At 40.8% G+C, this 25,327-nt stretch overlaps 1 protein-coding gene across 1 annotated transcript in view; it reads left to right on the top strand.

Moving 5' to 3' along the window:
• Nucleotides 1-25,327, top strand: part of PRUNE2 (prune homolog 2 with BCH domain) — a 135,213-nt gene that overhangs the window by 64,458 nt on the left and 45,428 nt on the right. Inside the window, 6 exon segments of the mRNA XM_033164828.1 lie at nt 13,386-13,544; nt 14,217-19,361; nt 19,364-19,450; nt 19,453-20,362; nt 20,365-20,742; nt 21,184-21,982. Of these exon segments, the coding sequence (XP_033020719.1) occupies nt 13,386-13,544; nt 14,217-19,361; nt 19,364-19,450; nt 19,453-20,362; nt 20,365-20,742; nt 21,184-21,982 (7,478 nt within the window).

Genomic DNA, 25,327 nt, shown 5'->3' on the forward strand with positions numbered 1-25,327 from the left:
CCCCGTCCGTCCCTCACCTTTGCCGAGCCAGCAGGAAAGGCGCCGGTGGCAGGCCAAGGGACGAGCCGATTGCGGGGGCGGGGCCCCGCCCCAAGTGTCACCCCCCCCTCAGGTGAAGTCCTCATGAAGTCCTGAGTGGCCTCTTGTAAGGTTGTGTCGGCATGGATGTTAAAATCCCTTAGGGCAGCCAAACTAGGTGTCTCCAGGAGAAGAACGTCTGCTGCAACCTGAAGCAGCTTGGGCAGGGAATCCTTGGTGCAGCAGGGAGGTCAATATACCAAAAAAAGTTGAGAAAAATGATGACTTGCAGTGCACTGCTATCCATGTCTTCTCAGAAGTTCACCCCACTGAATTCAGTGGAACTTACTCTCAGGTAAGTGTATAGGCTTGTATCCTTAAACATTATTGGTAATACTAGTAATGACAAATAATAAAGTTAAACAACCCTAGGGTCATTGACATTATCATCATTAATTGAATTTATATACCGCCCGATACCCGGAGGTCTCAGGGTGGTTAACATCTGAACAATACATTAGGGGTGGGGAACCTATTGTAGTCTGAGGGTCACATGTCAGCCAGGAGGAAAACGTGGATGGGCAGAGCAGTGGATGTGGCTCTCGCTTTTGAAGAGTAGGCGACATTCCAGCTGTGCAAAATCCAGAGTTTTCTGCATGCACACACAACATCTGTCTAGGCAAGCAAGGGGCAGGTCAAGGACACATTCCAGCCAGGCAAAATGACAGTAGGTCCACGGTACAAAGGGTGTGGCCTGGAGAGATGGGTGTGGTCTGGGGACAGTTGTGAGGGCTAGAGACAGAGATCTGGAGGGTTAAATTCAGCCCCTGGGTCTGAGGTTCCTCACTCTTACTGTCAATCAACAAGGCTGCGTTATGAGAATGTAGAATTTTCACAATCTTTCTTGATGTTAAGTTGTTTGTGGATGCATACAAGTCAGGTCCTTTAAGAAATCTATAATCTGAAGTTGGAGTGAATTAAAGACAGCAGATACTGTTGGATCATTACTTTTTTTTGGAGATAATATCAGTTCATTTGCTGTAGTTCTACTGCTGTGCTAAGAGACAGTTCAATAAATCAACACAGGCTTGATGGATTCTACAATCTATTACAATGAGTGCACGGAAGAGGAAAGAAATCTCTTAGCGTTCCCTCTTTGACAAAAGGGTATGCAAAGAGCCTGAATGGTTGAATGGTTGATTAATTTTGCTAGACATTTTCTTGACAGCAAGAAATGTGTTTTCGTATTACCATGTTTGCATGAGACTTATGCTGCATGGTACAAATTACTGAATATAAATTCACACCTGAGACGATTTTATTAGAATAGACAGCTCTTGGTCAGTAAGTAGGAAGGTCATTTTTCTGCACAGTTTAGTGCTCTATTACCTGCAGAAAAGCCAAAGGCATTTTGCCAGGATGTGCTTTCTCATCTAAGTCTACTATCAAATATTTCATGTTTTACTGTTAATTTTGCATGAGCGTAGGTGCGGATCATAGATCTGTTGAAATAACTTTTAAAAGTGGCGTTGAATGCAAACAACCAAGAGCTCGAATGGCAGTTCTGTGCTTCAGTGCTCAAAATAATAAACAAGAATGTGAACTTTTATGGTCCCCATAAAAGTAGACCACACCACTTCTTATTTCGGAAGGTTTTCTGAATCAGCTTTGGATAGTTATGAGACAATTGTACTTTATCACTTCAGGACGTTCCTGATGCCTATTTCTGCAGAATACCTGACAACAGGAAAACTGTGTATCTGCCTTTTATGTTGTGGGAAACAAATGGGTTATTGACATCCCCCCCCCTTTGTCATATAATTTTCATTTATTGTATAAGGGTGTTTTCACATAAAATGCCTGGAATCAATTTAATATATAATGCAAGTATAAAATCTCCTTGCACTATGATATACATGAAATTCTCTATCGCTCATCTAAACATTTACAAATAGCACGGGAGAGGCTTAAATGCATATTTAAAGGCTGGAATTTTATATACACTACATGGGAGTAAGACCCATGGAATTCAGCGAGATTTGCTTCTGAGTATATGTGCATAGGATTATGCTGTGTCATAAATGAAAATGGCCTCAGAATTTCCCTAACCCAGTGGTTTTCAGCCAGTGTGCCATGCCACCCTGGGGTGTCTTGAATGATGGTCAGGGGTGCTGTGGGCAACACTGGCCTCTTTCCCTCTTTCCTCCCCTCCCTCATCTGATGCTGTCTCAGATTTTTGCCTCCAAAAGGCTTGCGCAGCTGTTATTGCAGCATCCCTGACTACAAGCTCCGCATGCGAATGGCGTCTCTGGGACTGGCCAAGGGGTGCTGGTTGCCAGGAGCAGAGGCAGCATCGGAGTAAGCAAGCAAGCAAGCAAGCGGGAGCCCAGCCAGCCAGTCCACCAGCCCTTGCTGTTGGGAATGGACATACAAGTCCCAGGTCCCTGTGGGGAAGTGTGAGGAGGCACCTCTGTGGGGTCAGGGGGCAGCTCAGAGATCAGGGGCAGCAACTGTGGCTGCCCAGAGGACTCCCAAGGAGAGGGGAGGGGAGAGGAGAAGAGGCTGAGGGAACACTCCACAAGGGAGGGTGTCCGAAAAGGGGTGAGAGGCTGCCAGCTCTGCAGGCAAGGGGTGACATATCTGGGCTCCTAAGCCCCCCAGGGGTGGCACAGAAAGAATGTAGTTGGCCAAGGAAGCTGTGGACTCAAAAAGGTTGAAAACCTCTGTCCTAATCTAATCAGCCTCTTTGGTTTTGAATAGCTCTAGGAATAGTTTATTATTCCCTTTTAAAGTTGTTTTATTGTATTCTATGGTTTCTTTTGCTGTGTTAGTTCTTATTTATTCTTTTTGTTATTTAATTGGTTCTATTTGTGTTTATTTTTTATTTCTATTACAGCACTTTAAAGTCATCCTGTTTTATTTAAACTATATCACAGGGCATTCAATCTTTTCGTGTTGTCTTTTTTGTTATTCCTGTTACTGTTATTACCAGCTTGGATCCAGAGAGGCACTGGCTGGACGTTGACTTTTTCTGCCACCCCAGCAACTCCTGGAGATCCCCAAAAGCCCTTCCTGAGGATTAGGCGACCCTCTTGAATGAGATGACTTGGGGGGATGAATGAGAAAGGGAGGACTGCTGAAAACTGGGTGAAAGCAACTTCCATGGTGGGAGGTGGGGAGAGCTGCCAGTGTTGTTATAACACCCAACACTGCCCATGTGTGACTTACCGTAACTAGCCAAAACCATTGCTTTGACCAAGGAATTTGTTTGGCAAGTTTGCTCTTATACATTCTGAGCCACACATGCAGGATCACAGGCTTGGAAGGGGCACAGAGTATTATTCAGACTGATGTCCCAAACTCAAAACACTACCGAGAAAAAGAGGTCTGCCGCACACCTACAAACAGCTTCCCAATACATACCCTTTATCAGTATCATAGGTACCTTATGGACCTCCTGGTAGGCGGAAGGAGGATGGAAACAGAACTGAAATTAATTGGCTCTGCCTCTCATTCTCTCTCTCTGTTTTTGATCTCTCTGCCGCCCGCTCTACCAGTCACAATGGGCAGCAGCTACACAGTCACTGAGGTATTGGAGGTATTCACTGTTAGTGGTTTCCCGTGGCTTATATCCATAAGGAGCCATGGTTCTGTACTGTGGAACTTGCTCCAAGAGCCATGGGTTGAATTCTGTAGAACTCACTCCCAGGACTCAGCTACACGGGTCAATTTATTGTATAACATTATAAATGCATTATAAAAACGTGACATCCAAAGTCAATGAAAATTTCTATTGGGAGCTGAACATTTTTATAGCATTTTTTGCTTTGATAATAATTTTTATTAATTTTCAATTACAATAATCCAGTAATAGCCTCATTATAACAATGCCAAATTATAATACAATTACTAATATCAATCATTCAGATGCCAAATCATATGATTTAGGTCTTTTATAGCATTTTATAGCATTTTTATATCTGTGTAGATCCAGCCCCAGTAAAGATCAGATAGGCTCCCTTAAAGGTAAAGGGACCCCTGACTGTTCCTGCTGAATTATTATTAGTATTTATTAGATTTATATACTGCCCTTCATCATAATATCTCAGGGCGGTTCACAGAATAAAATGCAGGATAAAAACAGGTAAACAATTGAAACAAAACAGCAAAACAATAACCCCCACCTCCCACAGACACATTTGAAAGGTTGTAGGGTATTAATTAGCCAAGGGCCTGGTTGAAGAGGAACATTTTCTGCTGGCGCCTCAAAATATATAATGAAGGCACCAGGCAAACCTCCCTGGAGAGAGCATTCATTCCACAAATGGGGAGCCAGAGAAGGCCCGTTCTCATTTTGCCACTCTCTGGACCTCACATGGAGGAGACACACAAGGGTCTCAGGGGACAGGGGTGTCAACTCGCCCTTACGATTGTGGGTGCCCAACACTGCAATACAAACGTGTGCCGCCACATGCCTGCACATGCCTCTGCCTCCGTGCCTCCGTGTCCGAGGGCCCCCCCCCCCGAAAGGGTGCCTCACTCGCTGGCTGTGGAGGGCGGAGCTGAATTGCTTCTCTCTTGAAGGCGGTGTCCAAGCACTCACGCTCCCCTGGAGTTGGCTCCTATGTCAGATGAAGAACTGGGGTGGTTTATATAGGGAGAACTGCTGCTTTTTAAAGTAAGCTTCTGATTTTTATGGATATTTTTAAACTGATATTATCTCTGTTGTAACCTTATTGCCTTCTGCCAACCTAGCAGTTCGAAAGCACATCAAAGTGCAAGTAGATAAATAGGTACCGCTTTGGCAGGAAGGTAAACGGTGTTTCCGTGCGCTGCTCTGGTTCGCCAGAAGCGGCTTAGTCATGCTGGCCACATGACCCAGAAGCTGTCTGCGGACAAACGCCAGCTCCCTCGGCCTATAGAGTGAGATGAGCGCGCAACCCCAGAGTTGTCCGCGACTGGACTTAACTGTCAGGGGTTTATCTTTAACCTTATTGTACACTACTGAAAAAGCTTTATGTTGGGCTTCATAGAGATGGCTGAAATAAATAAATACAAATAAATAAATGAAGTGTTGCCTCTCTCCAGAGTAGCGCTGAGTAACTCGTCTTGTCAGCACAAGGGTTTCTGCTTGTGGAGAAGCTTCCCTCTCTCTACCCTCTTCATGCCTCCAAATGTATTCTAGGTGTTTCCCTGACACTTTGGATCAGATTTGGGGAGGATACAGGGCCAACACAAGAAGGAGAGGAGAAATGGAAATCCTTGCGCAGAAGGGACATGCTAGTTGGATACTGCCCACAATACCTCAAATTTCTTTGAGGGTTTTTCTATGCTGTTTCCTTCCTTACAAATTTGTGATCTAAAACCAACAATTGCAATAGGAAGGATAAGGGAAGCAGAGAAATTGAGGGAAATGGAAGTATAGGAAAATGGATTTTGAGCAACAAATGACACCTTAAAGACTTACAGAAGGAAGGGGGGAGGGGAGGGGGGCGTGGGCTTAACTAGCCTGCCAATCCACTACTAGCAGTAGGGTGCTGATGCCTGCCACATCCCATTCCCTGCCTCCTCTCTCCCACCCTGGTCACAAAAGTTGCTACTAGCTAGCAGCTATACTGTCGGAGCAGGTTGTGCAAAAGCACTTTCACTGGATATTGACAAAAATATGATATGTAGTGCAGTAAAAGTGAACTATTAATGCTCACTTAAACATAAGCCCTGTTGAGTTGCAATTCCCAAATAAATAATTGAAAAAAGATTTCATCAAGATGCTGATTATTGAGTCATAGTTGCACCACAAGAAAACAATGCCAGACAGTAACTAAGGGGTTTTCAGCAGCATATGGAGAAGAAACACCATGGGGCTTCTGCAGCAGCACAACTGGCCACATTCATCTGCCCCAGCTGCAACTAAACATGTCTGTTCCATATCAGTCTCTACAGCCACAGTATGTGCTATAACAGTTTGACTACAGCCCCAGAGGCACACACCCCCATTGTCTCCTGAGACAGACAGATGTCAACCATGGGGAAGAACAGGGTGGCCCAGAGGGACTGGAGGAAGATGAGCAGTGGGTTGGAACTGGGAGGAGTAGCTTGTTCTTGGAAGTCACAGTAAGTGAAAGACAGGTGCAGAATTAATTCAAGCATTTTTGAGACACACAGCTTCACATGTTCCACAATCACCATGTTTATCTGTGGCATTCTCCATTAATATGAAAAAGGCTAAATTTGAGATACGTTCTTCTTCTTTTTACCATACATATAATGTTCTTATCCACTAAGCTGCAATCATGGGATTGGTAAGAAATTGTCTAGGAATCCTCATACTTCCTTGGCCCGATTCTCATGACTTAATGAAAGATGCCTGCCTGTTGTAAATTTATGGAATACTGAGTGCAATCTAGTTTTGTATGTTGCTAATTCCACAAGGTTCAATACTGTGTGTGTGTGTGAGAGAGAGAGAGACACACAGAGAGAGAGAGCATGCAATGATTAATGTGACAAAAATATGTGTTTTTATTTTTCTTTGATGACATTACCTGAAAACTTTTATTAAAAAATGGCCCACTCCTGTTTCCAGGAGAGGGTTTGCAGTAATTAGCTCAAATTTTTCAACAAATGGCACACAGGCTGTTGGCACGGCATGTGTGCAATAACATTGGTGTTTACCCTATTATGTTGCAATTTAAAAGATGTCATAAAGTTTGTCAGTGAGTTCACAGTAAGAAAAAAGAAACAGAAATACTGACCGTGACATATGATGAGGCTATAAATATATATAGTCTACATAGTGAAGTTCAACATATCCCAGCTTGAGGATTGTTGGGGTTCATGACATAATTGCCAATTGTGAGACGGGGAAAAAACACAGTAATGAGGAAAGAAATATATTCCTCATTTGTACTTTGTGATGGTTGGGTATTTTTAGCAAATGAGTTGTCAGCAGAAAGGCTTCATTAGACCCATCAGGATATCTGCCCATGAATAACGGATCCCAAACGGTACTGACAGTTTCCTTGAGCCAAAATGATGGAGCACCTCTGACAAAAGCCATATTGTGCTCTCCATGTGAGAAGTGTGAAGAACAAAAGAGGCATCTTATTCTTAATTTGGTCAGGTTAATATTGACACAGTTAGTTCCTCCAAAGAGTCAAGATGTATGTGCAATGTACATTTATACAGGACTCACTTGGGTAATCAACTGTCAGATGCCATAAATCAGAAAGTATAACTATTGAGAAGGACGAAAACAAAACAAAAATCTATTCCCAAAGCTGTGTTTAAATTGGTATTATCTATTCCCAACGATGTAGGTTTGAAAATAAAGCTAGGGTAAAATAGTTTAATTCAACAAAAGAATATGTAACATCATATTTTCCAGTATATTTTTGTATATGGAACACTGTATTTCTGCATGTTGCACTAGAGGTGTATGTTGACTGAATTTATCATGTGCATGAATAAGTGCTGCAGCAATATTCAGATTTTTCACCTTGATCCTGAAATTAGTTCCTTAAAGGAAATTAGTTCCTTTGAAAACAATGGCAACTGGATGAAAGCATATGGGTTTTACAAGAATGGGAGATAAAAGGTCATAATCACTGTAATAGCATCTGATGAGTTCATTTCAAGAATTTCTAAGCTCCCTGTGTATTCGCTATAAAAATATTTTAAAACATAACTTCAGTGTCTAAAATATTAAAATTTAAGCGAGCAGTATAAAACATTTCTAACGAGGCAGACTTAACACAAAGAGCAGTAACAATTTATAGTAACACCTAATCTCTTTTACTAAATTTACTTAAAGTAGATTGAAATTTTAAAAATCATTTCTTATGTAATTGGAAATTTAATATAAATAAAAGTTAATTATGGTTCAAAACCTTTACGTATACATCCCCATAAATAAGGCAACTTATCAAAATATTAGAACAATTTATTAGAAGCTGAAGAGAAGGATGAATTAACTTTAGGTAAGAAGTGGGAACAATCATGGCAGTCAAAAGTCTCAGAAGAAGTGACACTGATTTGAACCAAGAGTAAATAACACTGAGTTCCAACTTAGCTCAATGTGTCTCAAATGAATTATGACTAACTTAGGTTCCATTTATTTCAGGGTGCAAATGAGTATGCTTATAAATTATTCCAGGTATTCAGTTTCTACAGCTTTAAAGGAGCTTAGTTTTTAATATAGTATATAATTTGTATTTGACTCCCACATGCAGCTTCCTGAAAATGGAAACAGCTGCAGTTGTGGCTTTGCACCAAAACTGCAGTATATTGAAGAGATTCCCATCTTATTGTTGGCATCTGTCTGTTTCAAGAGACAATGGAGTGTGCCTCCAGGGGAGAAGTCATAGTGCTGGAGGATCATTGCATCTATTGTGGCTGCAGATACCAGTAACTCGTACCTGCATTAACAGCACCAAAGTGAGCTGTCTTTGAATGCAGGGGAAGTCCTTAACTCACTGAGGGTTTGAGACTAATGGGCTCCCCTCATCTGGTTTAGCCAGCCAGTTGAAACTGTTCCTTGGGCGTGGCTGCTGTCACATGTTGACCGCTCTTAGGAGCCACAGGTGAGAGGGTGGGGACCAGAGGTGGACAAACTGCTCCAGAAGGACCACAATGTGTCCAGCCTGTGTCCTGCTCATCTCCCAACACCTCATACACTCCATTTCCAATAACCACCACCCAATAACAGGTGTATAATATTGCTTTATTGATAATACCAGATTATTTGAAACCAAACAAGATATAAAAATTGTGCCCTTTATGTTCATTATGGTTGCATTTTAAATATATTTTCACCTATTGAACTTAGGTGCACAAAATGCTTCAAAGCATAAGAATGGTTTATAAAGGTATGGTAGAGTCTATAACTGAAGGGTAGGGATTTCTATTTCTGATGAGAATTCCCTGACACTCCTAGTGCCGTCAGCCTGGCCTTGCTTGAGGAAGTATTACAGGTGAAACTCAAAAAATTAGAATATCATGGAAAGGTTCATTTCTTTCAGTAATTCAACTTAAAAGGTGAAACTAATATATGAGATAGACTCTTGACATGCAAAGCAAGATATGTCAAGCCTTTACTTGTTATAATTGTGATGATTTTGGCGTACAGCTGATGAGAACCCCAAATCAACAATTTCAACTTTGGGGTTTTCATCAGCTGTACGCCATAATAATCACAATTATAACAAATAAAGGCTTGACATATCTCGCTTTGCATGTCATGAGTCTATCTCATATATTAAACTCCAGCAGCTGATGAAAACAATTGCTTACATAAATGGACTTTTCCACGATATTCTAATTTTTCGAGTTTCACCTGTATTTCTCAGAATGAATCATTCTGAGCAAGGTTTCCCCCAGAGATCATCTGTACTGCTTCTGCTGCTCTGCCTTGGCAAATTCTGCTTAAAGTTTAACAGAATTAAATTGCTAAATTTCAAAGGCTTACAGTTTATTTCTTGGCGTGCCCTTCAAAGAAGAAAAGGTAAAAAGTCCCTTGCACGGTCTCTAGTCCTATATCATGGGTGTGGGTAGATGTCAATATTGTGGGATTTGCATTGTTTCTTTCCTAGAAACTCCCAAAATCCACTATCTGAAGTCAATTTTAAATTAGGGTCTGAGAAAAGGAGTTGATAAACACACGGAATTGCAAAACTTTTTGAGTTTATTGTAGCCCAGGAATTTGCTTTCAGTATTGGAGTTCACAGTCACACAAAAATCTATTCTTGGTTTTCTCTACAAGGCTTCTTCATTTCAGCCGTCTAATTTGTTATTTAAAAAGATAAGTTGCTGTTGTTAAACAATTGGGAGTCATAAATCCTTGTTGATCTACTGCAAATTGCACAGAGATGTCCTAGTACTGTAGATCCTCATCTACCCCTTCTCTCCCCTGCTTATTCACTCTATTTTGGGTGCATGCCAAGGTGTACAGCACAGGAAAAGCACGCAAAACTGCAGAAAACCCACCCCAGACAGTTCAATGTATGAAATAATATTTTTCCTTCCTAACATTTGATGAAGTGTTTTTCATTTTCATTTTAACTTAAGGGGAAATAGACACATTTTCTAGACACGTCTGAGTAGATTAATAAATAGTATTTGTACACACACAGGCTAAAAAGTAATTTATCAGATAGAAGACAGATGTGTGGAGTTTAGAATGGGAGGGAGTGACTAAGTGCCCACCTGAATATACAGTTGTGGTGTGTTGTTGATGAACTGCTGTTGATTTAGGGAGAACGTTGCTTAGTAGCAGCATAAAAGCCAATAATGTCATAATGTTCTTTGCCAGAGTACAATACATTTTCTCAAATGCAAACAGCGCAAGCCAAAGGGGGACAAAGAAACTCACTTAAATGTGTTCTTTGTTTTACTAAGGTATTGCAATAGGCAAAAATAAAGATGTTAAAGCACACTGAATGTATATCATTAACTTGCAATGCAAAATGACAAGGTTTTTCTTGTTTTGAAAAATGGATCTAGTCTTTGCTGTTATTTCAGAAAGACTGAATTATGGTATTGTTTGGGGTAAGATTCCTTGTTTTGCCGAAGGTTTTCGTTTTTCACCTGAAAAGACATGGTTACTATCCCACAACTCTGGAAATGTATGGCATACATAGGTGTGGAGCAGATCACATGGGACATCTCAAGTTGTGATGTTGGTGGATTTTAGAGGCTCTTCCAGAAAAGCTTTGTATTTTGCATTCATCCTGATTTACTTGCACAAATCTTATTTAGAGATTAGATTATTTCAGGTCTTTATTGAGCTTTCATTCTGAATTATTTGCAAGAAGGTTAAACAACCTACATTCACCCTGATTTGCTTGTGAGGTGTTTATCTTCCTCATCATTTTCATGACAGTAGAAAGTCTGTTTCCTTTTTGGAGTGAATTTGTTGCCTAAGGTGACAGAGGGCTTTAATCCACTTTAATTGTGCAAACCTAAATTTCCCGTTACATGATTGACCACCTGGGAAGGTTCAAAAGTGGACACACAGAGAGACATATAGACATCTGCTTTGGGCTGGGCTTATTTATTATCTGAGCCTAAATTAATTTTGGTTTTGGTTTTAAAATTAGCTCAACCAAGACTGAACTGCCTTAAAACTCACATTTCAACAGCTGCTTTAGCTGTGGGAGGAGATTTTCCTTCATCATTCCTTAGAACCTAAATCCTTACCAACAGTTGCATGTGATTCTTGGTTTTTGTTCCACTTTCTCTCACTACCAGGTAAAAAGCACTTGCAAGTTAAGTCTTAGAAAGGTGGAGGCAGGAAAAAAATAATCTGCTGGGAAGGCGGGTGGCGCTGTGGTCTAAACCACAGAGCCTAGGGCTTGCTGATCAGAAGGTCAGTGGTTCGAATCCCCGCAATGGGGTGAGCTCCCGTTGCTTGGTCCCTGCTCCTGCCCACCTAGCAGTTAGAAAGCAGGTCATAGTGCAAGTAGATAAATAGGTACCGCTCCGGCGGGAAGGTAAATGGTGTTTCCGTGCGCTGCTCTGGTTCGCCAGAAGCAGCTTAGTCATGCTGCCCACATGACCTGGAAGCTGTATGCCAGCTCCCTCGGCCAGTAAAGCGAGATGTGTACCGCAATCCCAGAGTCGTTTACAACTGGACCTAACCGTCAGGGGTCCCTTTACCTTTACCTTTATAGATCTTTTTAAGATTTGGGGGATCTCTTCAGAAACATCCAGGCTCTTCTCTGAAAAAGCTTGGAAAGAATATCCCCATTCCAAATTGAGATGGGGGAGCCGCCCATAGTGTTCTCTTGCCTCAGTATGCATGAAATGTAGCTTGGTTCCAGTTGCTTATATAAGACGGCAGTGTAGCTAAAAATGTTCAAATAATAATAAATCCCATAAACATTAATCACTTTGGTTCATGCTCAAAATGTACTTGTCGGTGTAATCCTAAAATATATCTCTATTCTTCCTGAGGTGGAGCACAATACTTCAAGTCGTAATGCTGTTTGGTAAGGACAGACTGTGCTACCTGGCATGTGATTACCAGCACCTGCTTGGCCGCCTTCTCATAGATCTTGCAAGGTTTCTTGACACTTTCAGAGGACTTTGTAAGTCACTGTCAGCCTTCCTACCAGTGATGGCTTCTCAATGGCTCTCTGGCTGTCAATCAGAAATGAAGTGGGTTGATGGCAGAAGAGATGGGGTGATGGGATGCAGTCCCCTAATTAGTATAAAAGGAGTATAAAAGCTTTCTTGGTTCCAGATGAGCAGGTGGCCAAGAGCATTGATAAATGGAATGGGGGGGGGCTTGTAGGACTCTTCACAGCCCCCTGAAGAAATTAGTCAGAACAGGATGATAGGGAATAGCAGAGATGGAACACCCACCCTTATTTATTTATTTTCTTACCTTTATATCCCATCTTCATTCCACCATGGAACCCAAAGTAGAACCATCCTGTCACTGACCAGCCTCAAACATGCTTAGCTTTACCAAGTTGATGGCCTCATGTGCCTTCAGATCATACCCTGGGACTTTGGTATCAGCCAGGGGAGGACTTTGTGGTTTGAAATGTGCCACGGAATGCAATTAAAAGTGTAGGATGAATTCCCCACCACAAATCTGAATGAATGCAGAATGTATGCTTCTTGTCATATAACTGCCCCCTAAACAAATCAGATGCTTATTAAAGACCAGGCAGAATCTAATTACTGTGTAAGCTTTGTGCAAGTAAATCAGGATGAATGCTGAATAAGGCTGTCTGGATGTGTTTACTATGCCTATTCTGCCTTGGTCAGACCACACCTGGAATACTGTGTCCAATTCTGGGCACCACAATTTAAGAGGGATGTTGACAAGCTGGAACATCTGCAGAGGAGGGCAACGAAGATGATCAAGGGTTTGGAAACCAAGCCTTATGAGGTACGGTTGAAGGAGCTGAGTATGTTTAGCCTGGAAAGAAAGAGACTGAAAGGAGATATGATAACCATCTTCAAAGATTTAAAAAGCTCTCACATGGAGAGTGGAGCAAGCTTGTTTTCTCTTGTTCTGGAGGGTAGGACTCGAAACAGTAGCTTCAAGTTACAAGAAAGGAGGTTCTGTAAGAGCTGTGTGACAGTGGAACAGTCTTTGGGAGATTTCTGCATTGCTGGGGGCTGGACTAGATGACTCTTGGGGTCCCTTCCAACTTGATGATTCTAGTATTCTTGTGAAAGTATAAACATATGTCTAATGTTCTTTTAACTTTTAGCACTACAATAATTAGTGGGGTCCACAAGAGTATGGACAAGATCCCGATGCGTTCATCGTTAGTTTGATTAGCCATTCCAGTTAGCTCTGGATGTTAACCAATAGAAAAAATCCTTCAATAAGAAGTAATTTTGTCATATTTCAGGACTGCCTGTTTCACAGAAACATGACCGGAGATCTAAAAGCATTTGTAGATAAGTATGGCTTTGATGTCCTTGTCATTTTGGCCAGCTACTTATCAGAAGAAAGGCAAGAAAAAAGGCAGATAGCAGTTTATTCAGAAAACATGGAGATGGGAAATCAGGTAAGTATCCTGAAGGAAAGAGTAAAGTAATGCTTCTGTGTTCTAGAACAGAAATGCATCATTACATTCCCTGTTGGTCTTTTAGTTATGCAATAGCATAGGATGTATGAGTCATAGAAATTACATTTATTGAGTGCATTGTTATCTGTGAGCAACGATGCAATAAAAACACCATTAGATGATTAAAGGAGTGGTGAGGGAGAAAAGAGAAAACAAATTGTCATCTTGTTTAAAATAAAGAAAATAATTTTATACAATGTACCTAATTTGGATCCTTTCTCATTTCATAAACATCTTGAGATTTGTCCACATTCCCCCAACCCAAGACTTCCTCGTTAGAGAAATATTAACCACAAAATATATCAGTGTAATTGCCCTAGTCCTGTATTTCTCTGCCATTTTAAAGTCTAGAATTGCTGTAATTTATTACCACCAGGCTAGGTGCTTAAGTGGATAAGAAGGACTGAAAGCAGGAATTTGTGATTTTAATGTGGATTTTTAAATCTGATACTGTTATGTGTTCTGTTTCTTTGCTTCTAAAGCCCCCTAATACACCTCTAGCCAAAAGTCACTAGATTATTCTTCTAAAAAGAAAACTTACTCAATAAAGTTTGTTTTTAACTTTAAATTATGCAACAGACATAATAAATAGCACTGCTTTTTTCTCAACAGATTTGTTGTGAATTAGAAGAATGTCAGAATCCTTGCCTAGAACTGGATCCTCTGGAATATGGATGTGATCAATTCCTCATTTATCACCAAGAAAATTCTTCAGCCAATTGCGATGAAATTTTTCTGCTAATGAAAGATGTTATCAGCAGGAGACATCCAGAAATGGCACCAAACAGTAGAACATCTTCCACTGAAGCGGTTGCTGGAAGTGCTCCACTTTCTCAAGGATCTTCTGGTATTATGGAGCTGTATGGCTCTGACATTGAGCCACAGCCAAATGTTGTCAACTTTATAGAGAACCCTCAAGATCATAATGGATCTGTCCAAGCCCATGCTGATGCTAATGTAGATCTTGTGAGTCCAGACAGTGGGCTTGCTACTATTAGAAGCAGCAGATCTTCCAAGGAGAGCTCAGTTTTTCTTAGTGACGATAGCCCAGTAGAAGGAGCAGCATCTCATCACAGTTTCCTTTCTGGTTTTGATTCCTATAGTCCCATTCCTGAAGGAGCAGTAGCTGAAGAAGAAAAATCTCAGCCTAGGAACAGCAGCAACAATTTTGATCTATTCAACTTTGATTTAGCACCAATGGCTACAGTTCAGATGGATTCTTCTCATTCTGTGGACTGTTCCCCTCCTGATGACTGCTCCCATGACAGTGGTTCATCCGAAGGACAACCACCAACTGACTCAAAAGTAATTAATGAGACAAATCTAGCAGAATGTGACATTGCAAATTATTCAACTGATTTACCAATGACAAGAAAGGAAGAAGATGACACAATAAAATTTAATGAGTGTAGCCACCGGCAAGAACACCCTAGTATGAAAGACCTAGAAAATGACTCTTCCTCTCATCCTAAAGTGTTGAACAATGTTGAGAGGAGAACTCCACCAATCTCTATGAACAGCCATTTGGAATCTCCACCTTTAGATGATGGGCCATCTTTATTTTGCCCACAAGATATAATTAAAGAAAATAATGAAACTGATCATGTGAACAGTTCTCAGTCTCGTACAAGATATGGGAGCTGGTGGGATGGGTTTCAAATAGATTCCAAAAATGCTGTTACATGGAGTTCAACTGAACCAGAATCTGTATTTCAGAGTCCTGATTCATGGAAAGAATATAAAACAAGTCTATTACTGAAAGAGCAAACTGATAGAAGAGCTTCAGACTCAGTCTGTATACAAGAGCAGCAGAAGTGTATGGATTTTTCAAGAGTAGGCATTTGGGAGAACAAGTTTGGTGCTGCCCAAGTTAAACAGGATTTGGGATGCCAACAAAAAGACAATGAACAACCAATGGAGGACTTTGCTAGCATGTGGAATACCAATCAACCAGTTCCTGCAATTTCTGGTTCATGGGGTAATACCAACAGTAATGGTAGACACATCAACATAAATTCACCTAATGTTTGGGCAGAAATTGATCATGATGGTTCTGGACATTCAGAGAGTACATGGAATGTTCCTCAGGTAGATTTTGATCATATTTCCCCAATGAAACTTGATACATGGGTTATGTCTAACTGTTCACCAGAACACTCTGAATGCAATGATTCTGAACATCTAAACAGTCAAGTAGACCTAGGATCAAAGAACGAAGGACAAGATAGTTCAATAAAAAACAACAGAACATATGAAAATGCAAATAATGATACGAGTGGTATGCTGAAGAATGTTAAATTGGCTATGGAACACCAAAGGGATACTGTACCTAAACCCAAAGAATTTGAAAATACCAATGGATGGGCCATGTATGACACAAACATTAGAAAAGAGGCACTTGGAAACCTTGTCTCGTGGGAAGACCCCTTCCTGTCATATAGAGAATCAGACTTTAACACCTCAAATACATGTGACGATTTTATTGTTTCTCCACCGGATACAAATTATTCAACATCTGACTCCTATGTATCACCAACGGGGGTTGGAGATGAAAAAGAGAGTGAGGGCAAACATTATGAGCCAATCTTGGATCAAATGGTAAACATAAGCTCAGGTGAACCTGCAAAATACAATTTTGGAGATTTGAAATTACCACAGACATCAGCTGTATGTTCCACTGATTCTGACGATGGAAGTAGAGGCCCTTGGGAAGCACCACTTAATAATAAGAACCAACTGGAAGCAGTACATTCTGAAACTACTATTATAAAAAATATTGATTTACTTGATTTGAAACAAAAAGGTGCTGCATATTTTTCAGATGACTACTGTGATAATGAAAGTAGTCCTTCAAGTTCTGAAGACTGTGGAATAATGATGTTTTCTACTGAGAAAAATAGCCATTCAGCTCTAAATAATACCATAGATATTGGAGGGGGAAATGCTGAAGTAAGTAGTGGTGTCATCCTTGAGGACACAAATGACATGGACAGAACATTTTCAGTCAGTGATCAAGTAAAAAGAAACAAACATTCAGAGCAGGACACCATACTTCTAGATAAACAGTTGAACCAGTGGGATGAACAGCTTCAGTATAATCAACAGGCTGGATTAGAGCACAGTGCCATCTTTTCTGCCTCAAAGCAAGTAGTCAAGCAAAGTCAAAGAACAGATGAGGGAAGTGGGCAAGTCACCCTTGAAAATATTAGGAATGAAATAATGCAAAATGACAATAAACACTTGATCCTTCCACTCCCTCTCTCATCTAGTAATAGTTCAAAGGAAAGCAGGGCAATTTTTGGTTCTTCCAGGTCACCAGAAAAAACAAGATGTAGTGACAGTCTAGAAAATGTAGTAGCAGAGCCAGAGGAAATAAGCCTGCCATTTTCCAATGAGACTCATCCTGTCAATGAGGAAAAGAAGGGCGGATCTCTAGATAGCAATGCAGAATATTTTGCTACATCTCCCAAAAAAGAAAACAAGCACCTAGTTCATAGCCTTGACATGGATGCTTACCCAAAATACAGTTTAAATTTGTTATCCCCATCTGAAAGTATGGATAGGGAACTATCTGCACAGAAGATCCTTGAGAAGGAGAGTGCATCCCCAAGTTCCCCTAGAGGAGAAAACCACCAAGGAATGCATTCTCCAGAGTTGGTTGAACATCAAGATGTATGGGATAAATTGGAGAAATGTATCTCTAAGTCAGAACCATCAAGTTGTTTGCTACATGATGCATTGCCAGTACCAGTAGGGGAACATCAGGAATTTGATGAGTCAATTCCTAGCTTGAACATTCATAAATTTGATTTGGAAACTCCTGAAAATGTTTCAGGAATGCTTAGCAGTCATGGAGCATCTTTAGAGGATAAAAATCAAGAGATGTCAATGGAAATTCAACAGGATTCATATACAGAATATACTCAAGCCCTGGATACAATGGATAAGCCTAAAATAAATGATTTGTTGTCAAATGGAATGGATTCTTCTCACAATAGTGAAACTTCTGAAAGCTTGGAGTCTGAGAATAAGCTCTCAAATGCGAAATGTATTGATATTATGCCTCATCATGAGTTGTCCCATATTCTAGACGCCTGGAATGTATCGATGGATGAACAAGCACAGTCTGTTGGAATAAGCCCCAAGATAAATGAAGCACTTGAAGAGTCAGATACCATGTATAATTTCCCAGAAGATGTTCCTGTTAAAGACACCTATTACAAAGAAGACACCACTTGTAGTGGTTCCATTGACTATACACACTCAAGTGCAACCACTCCCGATACAAGTGATTTTTCTACAAATATGCATATTTGGGATAGCTTGCAGATAGCTAATAATCACAAAGAAAATGAAGGTGTTTGGGACATCACAACTGATGGTGAAGAAGCATCTGGAAAAGAGTTACCTGAGAATAAAAGCCAAGAAGATTCTGAAACAAGCACAGAACACAAAGTGCCAAAAAACTTAGAGCTTTGGAACGCTCATGTGGATGATGATACAGTATCCTCATTATCAAGTCCTGGAATTGATGTAGATTCAGAATACTTGAATATGCAAGAGACAGGAATACAGTCAGCTCTACATCCTAACAGACTAGAGGCTGACACACAAGGGCAAGAATCTGTTCGGCCTCATGAAACATACCTTGCAATTGATTCAGAAAGTTCAAGCACCCAGTCTCATTTCAAGGAAAATGTCCAAGTAGTCACATTAAATGAAAATTCAGAAAGTCTTGATGCTTTTGACACTTCAGTGGAGGATTATGTTCATGAAACTTCTGAATGTTTAGCGCATTGGGAAACAATTCAGGATGAAGCAGATGACCATACTACACAAATGTCTGATATAAATCATGAAGAAAACCATGGCCCAAAGAATTCAGATGCTTGGGATGTAATAATGCAAGGTCATTCTGAAACCACATTAGATAATAAAAAATCCATAGTGGACAATCTTAGATTTCCAGATGATTCCTTGGAATGGTGGAATTTACAAAGCCAAGATGAAAGTTCTATGGAAGGTGCACAATTTTATTCTGATAATGATTTAAAAATTAATGACACAGTCACCATTACACATGGTGCAATGCAAACACAGACAGAAAAAAATGAAAAGCAAAAAGAACCAAATTTTCACGATGCTGCTAAGTTAGAAAATGAGTCTACTCAAGATAACAGTGAATGTGAATGCAGAAATGGAGCAAACTCACTGGCTAACAAAGAAGAAGAGCTGGATCAAGGTACTGTGAATTTTGAAGAGTGTTATCCATTGTCACCATCCTGTGATGAAGGGGGTGTAAAACAAGAATCCTCTGTTACTAATCAAGACGCTCTTAAACACCCTGTTCCAGAAGACTGGCAGTCAAACCTATTGAACGCACTTGCTCAGGTCGATCCAACACTTGGTCTGCTAAGAGATAAAATGAATGCAGCATCCATCAATCCAAATGAAGTAAACGTAAATCCATTAGATAAAAAAGAAACCAGTGAACAATTTCCATCTAATCCTGCACTACCTTTAAAAGCAATAAGGAAACCTAGCCCAAGATGTGAAGTTCCACAGGAAAATTCATTTGTTCCAGATATATTACAAAACAACAACCCTAGTGATTGCCAGGCATTTACTGTTGATCCAGATTTGTGGACTAATGTTGAACAGCCTTTCGTCTTGAGAACAAATGGTGAAAATCCTGATATATTAAGTCACTGTGATCAAGACAGCAGTTCACAGGCCTCAAGTAGCCCTGATGTTGCAATGAATATGAAAACAAGGAAACTTGTGCCCAATCTTCTGTTCTAACTGAACCTGAAGAAGCTATTCAGATGTCTTCCATGCTGTCAGAATATACAAAGACGTAGACGTAGCCTTTAATCAGCAGCTGGCAATTGACAGAGAAGAGTTATGTCCTGAAAGTCTGTGTCTTGGTTATGAGACAAGTGTTGGTGAGTCCTATAAAGCAACACTCGCTGGAAATGAGGAGTTATCTGAAATTGGAGAGGAAACTATTATGCAGGAATCTGACATAGAAAATAAAACTACTACTGAACTAGAGGATCTGCCAAGTTCCTGTAGTGAAAATTTGGAAGCAGAACTCATAAATCAGGAAACCAATGCATGTGAAAATAAAAGCTTTGAAGAACAGGAAGATGCAACTTCCTCAGGCAAAATGAAGTCTATGGATCCTGCTGTTGCTCTGGTTTCACCTACAGGGATGGATGATCAACTGGAAGCATCAGATATTCATAGCATCAGTAAGATGTCAGTTGCCACTAAACCGTCTACCACACTGAATGAAATTAATCCCATGACAACCTTAGACAATCAGTCAGACAAAAGAGTAGAAATCAATGAAATATTCAGAAAGAAACATTCATTGCAAGCCTCCCTAGAAGAAGAAAACGAAGATTTCCTCTATGGTGCAAGAAGTCAATATGTCACTAATATTCTACAAGAACCTGAAAATTTGCAGGAGAATAATAGCCCACTCACAGAACAATCACCAGTTGCATGTACTTCTCCATTTGATGTATCATTTGGTGATGATTACACTCTTCAAAAAGGTGGCATGAACATTTCAGAATGTGGCACTATTGAGATCAAAGGTGAGGTTGCAGAATATTCTCAAGCAGATCAAGGTTGGGAATCACTGTTAGTAGAGTCTGATGGGACTCCTGGATCTTCATGCACTTTGAAAAAATTTGAATATGAAACAGATTCAAGTAATATTGAATCACCCACTGGTGTCAATGAAATTAATCATCAGAATCTATAGCTACTGATGTCAACAATGAGGTTGCAGAATGTACTCAAGAGGGTCAAGCATGGGGATCATTTCTGTTAGAATCCAGAGAGACTCCTGAATCATCATATGCTTCAAAAGAATTCAAATATGAAACAGATTCAAGTAATATTGATTTATCAGATGCTGGAAGTGCAAGGAATATTTCAGAATCCAAGCCTAGTGATTCCAATGGTAAGACTGGGGAATGTTCTCAAGAAGATCAAGATTGGGGATCTTTATTGTTAGAACCTGAAGTGACTCCTAAGTTGACTGACTTTTTGAAAGAATTTGAGTATGAAGCAGAATCAATTAATATTGATTCACCAGCAGATGGAGTCATAAGCATAGCCAATGGTGAGTAATTAATGCATTTACGGATAGAACGTGTGTTAGACAAATAAAAAGTATACAGGAGATGTAGTGTGATGCTGACATATAGTACAGTGCCATGCATGTGCTTCAGAGTTTTAAAACTTTGTGCTTAAATATTTTCTTTGTCATTCCTGTCTAAAGAAGGCAATATTTATTATTAATGTTTCACATACTGGCAAAAGAAAGAAAAATGAGACTTCTTTGTCAGCTGCATGTATCACAGAATATTATATTTATATAATTTTTAGCAATCTAGAATAACTTGCAATTAGCACAATACTTACTCACTAATCCGCACTTAAGCAAAGAAAAAGAGGGGGAATAGAACAGGAGGAGGAGCTTACATATAATGTATTTTGCTTTTAATATGATCTTGATCAATGACTTAACTACTTTAACTAAAATTGTTCTTTTTAATTTCAGAATCTATCTGTTATACACATCATAATGCGAGTGAAGGGTGCAAGTCCACAGATAAGTCAGAGATGATAAGACCAGAAAGAAAGGAAACAACAACTTTGAAAGAAGCTGAAGATCAATCTTCACTAGAGATGGATTATGTCCTCATTACTGGTGAAGAAACTGTATCTTTGAGGAAGGATATCTTGGGAACACAAGAAAGTAATTTCACTTCACAGGAAGCTCCAGCAGTAGAACAAACAAATTCTCTTGAAACCTTTTCAGCAGAGACCTCGGATACATTTCAGTCACTCTCCATAATAAATGAAAGTGAAGGGCACTCTGCTCTGGAGGCTGAATGGGAATCCTTCTATTTGGCAGAGAAAAGTTCTGCTGTTGTGCCTCAAAAACTGGGAGATGAAAAGAAATCACCCAGAAGCCCTGCGCAAGATCAGGAATGGACTATGGTGGGCCAAAACGGAGTGAATGATATATCACCTGAAGAAAACTGTAGCATAGACACAATAGAGTCACAATCGAGATACCCTGTTAAAGAATTAGAAGGTGTTTTAAGCCAGGAATTGATCTGTGAGACACAAGATGAAACTCTGCAAGAAAGAAACCCTCACAAATCAGAGCAACAAGAGGATGGGAAATCACATAATAGAGGGACAGATGCTCTTTTATTGCAAGTTGTTGCTGGTGATGGTGAATTGGATGTCCTTTCACAACAACATTCTGTCAATGGGATGGTAACAGAACAAGAAGCAGAAGAGGAGACTCAGTTTGTTGGCAGTGAAAGAGAACTCAGTCCTGTAACAGGGTAAGGACAGGTCCACACATTTTATTTCTATTTTTTCTGTATAAATATGGGTCAAATGGTCACAGAACTTCTGAGAAGCAAATGCTATTTTTGTTACACAGATGGGGTTGGATAATAGATTCAGCTAACAAAAGAGCTTCTGGTTAAGCAGGATGGGACATTCATTTTTTACCAAACTCTCTCCCGCTGACTGTAGCCCTCCATACAATACCCTCAGGAGGAGCTTTCAGTATGGATTGGAGTGGGGAGGGGGCAAAAATCCAGGGCGCACATCTTGCACAAGTGGAAGTGCTTTCTATAGACACAAAGCCACCACTAGATATTACCCAAGTAATTTGTACTTTTTCTTTCTTTCAAATTCTTTACTAACAATGACAGGTTTTTTTTAAAAAAAAGGATCCTGCAATTCTTTTCTCTGTCTTAACCCGAGTAAGCCTTGTACCTCTTGAAAGATTTTGCTATGCTGAATGCAGGGATGAAGAGTGTTGTGCTTCATGCATTGGGTCTTACACCTTCCTTATTACAACAACTTCGCACCTTCCTCTGACCAACTACTTTCTTTTCCCACTGTTGGGATATCCTATTCCTAACAGGTATCTACTCTAGGGATGTATCATGATGTATCAGAAGTTCAGTATTCCTTGTTAAAGTCTTGAATTTTACAAGTGAGGATTGCAAATGAAATTCTGATTGACTTGTTCAGGGAGTAGAGATGGAATGGAGTATCCTGGAAGATGGTGTGGCTAACTGAACAGAAGTACTCTGTACTGCAAAGTTTTGTCCCAGGTCCCATTTGTACCAACCTGTTGTGAGACTGATCTCTCTGCTTGAGTTTTGGTTAGCAAGGCTCAAGGATGTAGACAAGGTGCTTGGATCAGTCAGGGTGACCCCTTGCACTCTGGCCCCTTGCCACTTGTGGCTGATAAAAAACTAGTTGGGAAGGGACATCTGGCTGGGCCAGGGATGTGATGCTTCCTTGTGTGAGGGGGTGGTCCCTGCCTGCTTCAAGGAAGAAGGGCTAAAACCATTCCTCAAAAAAACCTTCCCTGGATTTGGAAAATCTAAGTAATTACTGTCCAGCTGCCAGTCTCCCCTTCTTGGGCAAGATTCTTGAGCAAATGATTGAAAACGTGATCCAGGTGCTCTTGGAGGAAACTGATTTTCTAGATCCATTTCAATCAGAGTTTAAACCTGCTTTTGGCACAGAAAGTGCTTTGGTTGTCCTCTGTTGGGAGAGAGACGGGAAATGTGTCCTTTTTAATTCGCCTTGACCTCTCAGTGGCTTTTAATACCATTGATGTCAGGGACTGTCTGAACACAGGTTGCACAGAGACATAGTTTTGCCTGCTTGCATGCAGCTCAGGTGAGGGAGATACATAAGCTGAGGTTGGAGGTGAGGCCTCCCTGTTGCTACAACTGCCTCATTGGGTGGACATCTAGGAATAGCTGAGGCATTTGAAACATAGGACTGATAGACATGCCTTTTCCTAACTTGTAAATGTACATTTGACAATAAAGAGTTAATTCCTCACTCCGGACATGCCCTATCTGACAGCACCATGACAATTGACCATGGTATACTTCTGGAGTGGCTGTCTAAGTTAGGGGTGAGTGGTACTGCTTTGGATCTACTTGGATGGTCAGTTCCGAAGGGTGCTGCTTGGGGAGTGCTCTTCAGCCCCATGGAGCCTTCAATGTAGAGTTCATCAGGGTTTGGTTTTATTGCTCATGCTATTGAACATCTACATGAAACCAGAGTGGGGTCATCCAGAGTTTTGGAGTACGTTGTCAGCAACATGCTGATTCCACACAGCTCTACTTCTCCTTTACATCTGCAGGTGAGGCAATGGAAGTGCTGGTCCGATGTCTTGCCTTGGTAATGGACTGGATGAGAGCCAACAAACTGAAGCTCAATCCAGATAAGATTGAGGCACTGTTAGTGGGGGGTTTCCTAGACTGGATGGCTGGGAGGTTGCCTGGTCTTGATGGGGTTACACTCCCACTGAAAGAGCAGGTACATACCTTGGTGGGTCCTTCAGGATCAAATGCTGTCGCTTGAGGCTCAGGTGGTATCAGTGATGTGGACTGCCCTCCATTAGCTTCAGCTGGTCACCCAGTGTGTCTTTTCTGGACAAAGGTAGCCTAACCTCTGCCATCTGTGCTCTGGTAACCTCTAGTTTAGATTGCTGCAGTGCATTATACTTTGTGCTGTCTCTGAAAACGCTTTGGAAGCTTCAGCTGGTGCAGAATTCAGCAGCCAGGTTGAGGGCAAGAAGGCTTGAGCATATTAAAACCAATCCTGGTCTCACTGCACAGGCTACCAGTTAGTTTCAGGGCCCAATTCAAAGTGCTGGTTTTGACCTATTAAGTCTTAAATGGCTCAGGACTGCAATCTCTCAAGGACCACCTGCTCCCTTAAGAAGTGACTGAGACCCTGTGATCACCACCTGAGGCCCTTGTTCATGTACTCCTTGTGCTCCCTGTTTGTGGAATGCTCTTCCCAAGGACGCTACTCTGGCACCTTTGTTACATATCTTTAGGTGCCAGGAAAATACATGCCTCTCTTCCCAGGCCTCTGACTAAACAATCTGTGGTCTTTTAGACTGTGTGTCTGTTTGTTACTATGTTATGTGTTTTTGTGTTATTATACAGTCATACCTCGGAAGTCGAACGGAATCCGTTCTGGAAGTCCGTTTGACTTCCAAAACGTTCAGAAACCAAAACACGGCTTCTGATTGGCTGCAGGAAGCTCCTGCAGCCAATCGGAAGCCACGGAAGCCCTGTTGGATGTTCAGGTTCCAAAGAACATTCACAAGCCAGAACACTCACTTCCGGTTTGCGGTGTTCGGGAGCCAAAACCTTCGACTCACAAAGCGTTCGGGATCCAAGGTATGACGTGTTGTAAACCGCCCTGCGATCCTTGGTTGAAGGACAGTATAGAAATTTAATAAATAAATAGATAAATAAATGCTTCAATCCTTATACTGCTGGCAAAACTCTGTTCTTCCTCTGTGAGAAATGAGAAGGTTTTGTGTGAAGCATTGAATTGAAGTGGTTGCTGCTCCCCTCTTTAGCATATATGTTTGATGATTTTGACAAAAGGCAGCATGCAGGTACACAAGCTCTTGTAAGAGGAAAACTTGCAGTGTTGGTAACAGTTGTTGTCTTTGTCATTTGCATGGGAGACAGTATAGGAGCTGGTTCCGGGAACACACACAGCTACCAAAATGAAAGTACAGTTCTCATGGAAGCCAGTCTTTCGCTGCTGATAAATGTTAAAGCTTTCCAGGGCTTATATGTATTTTTTTGCATTCCTTTTTTGTCATCTGATACCCCCAAAAATAC

The sequence above is a fragment of the Lacerta agilis genome, chromosome 11 (assembly GCF_009819535.1).
Source record: "Lacerta agilis isolate rLacAgi1 chromosome 11, rLacAgi1.pri, whole genome shotgun sequence".
Lineage (NCBI taxonomy): Eukaryota > Metazoa > Chordata > Lepidosauria > Squamata > Lacertidae > Lacerta > Lacerta agilis.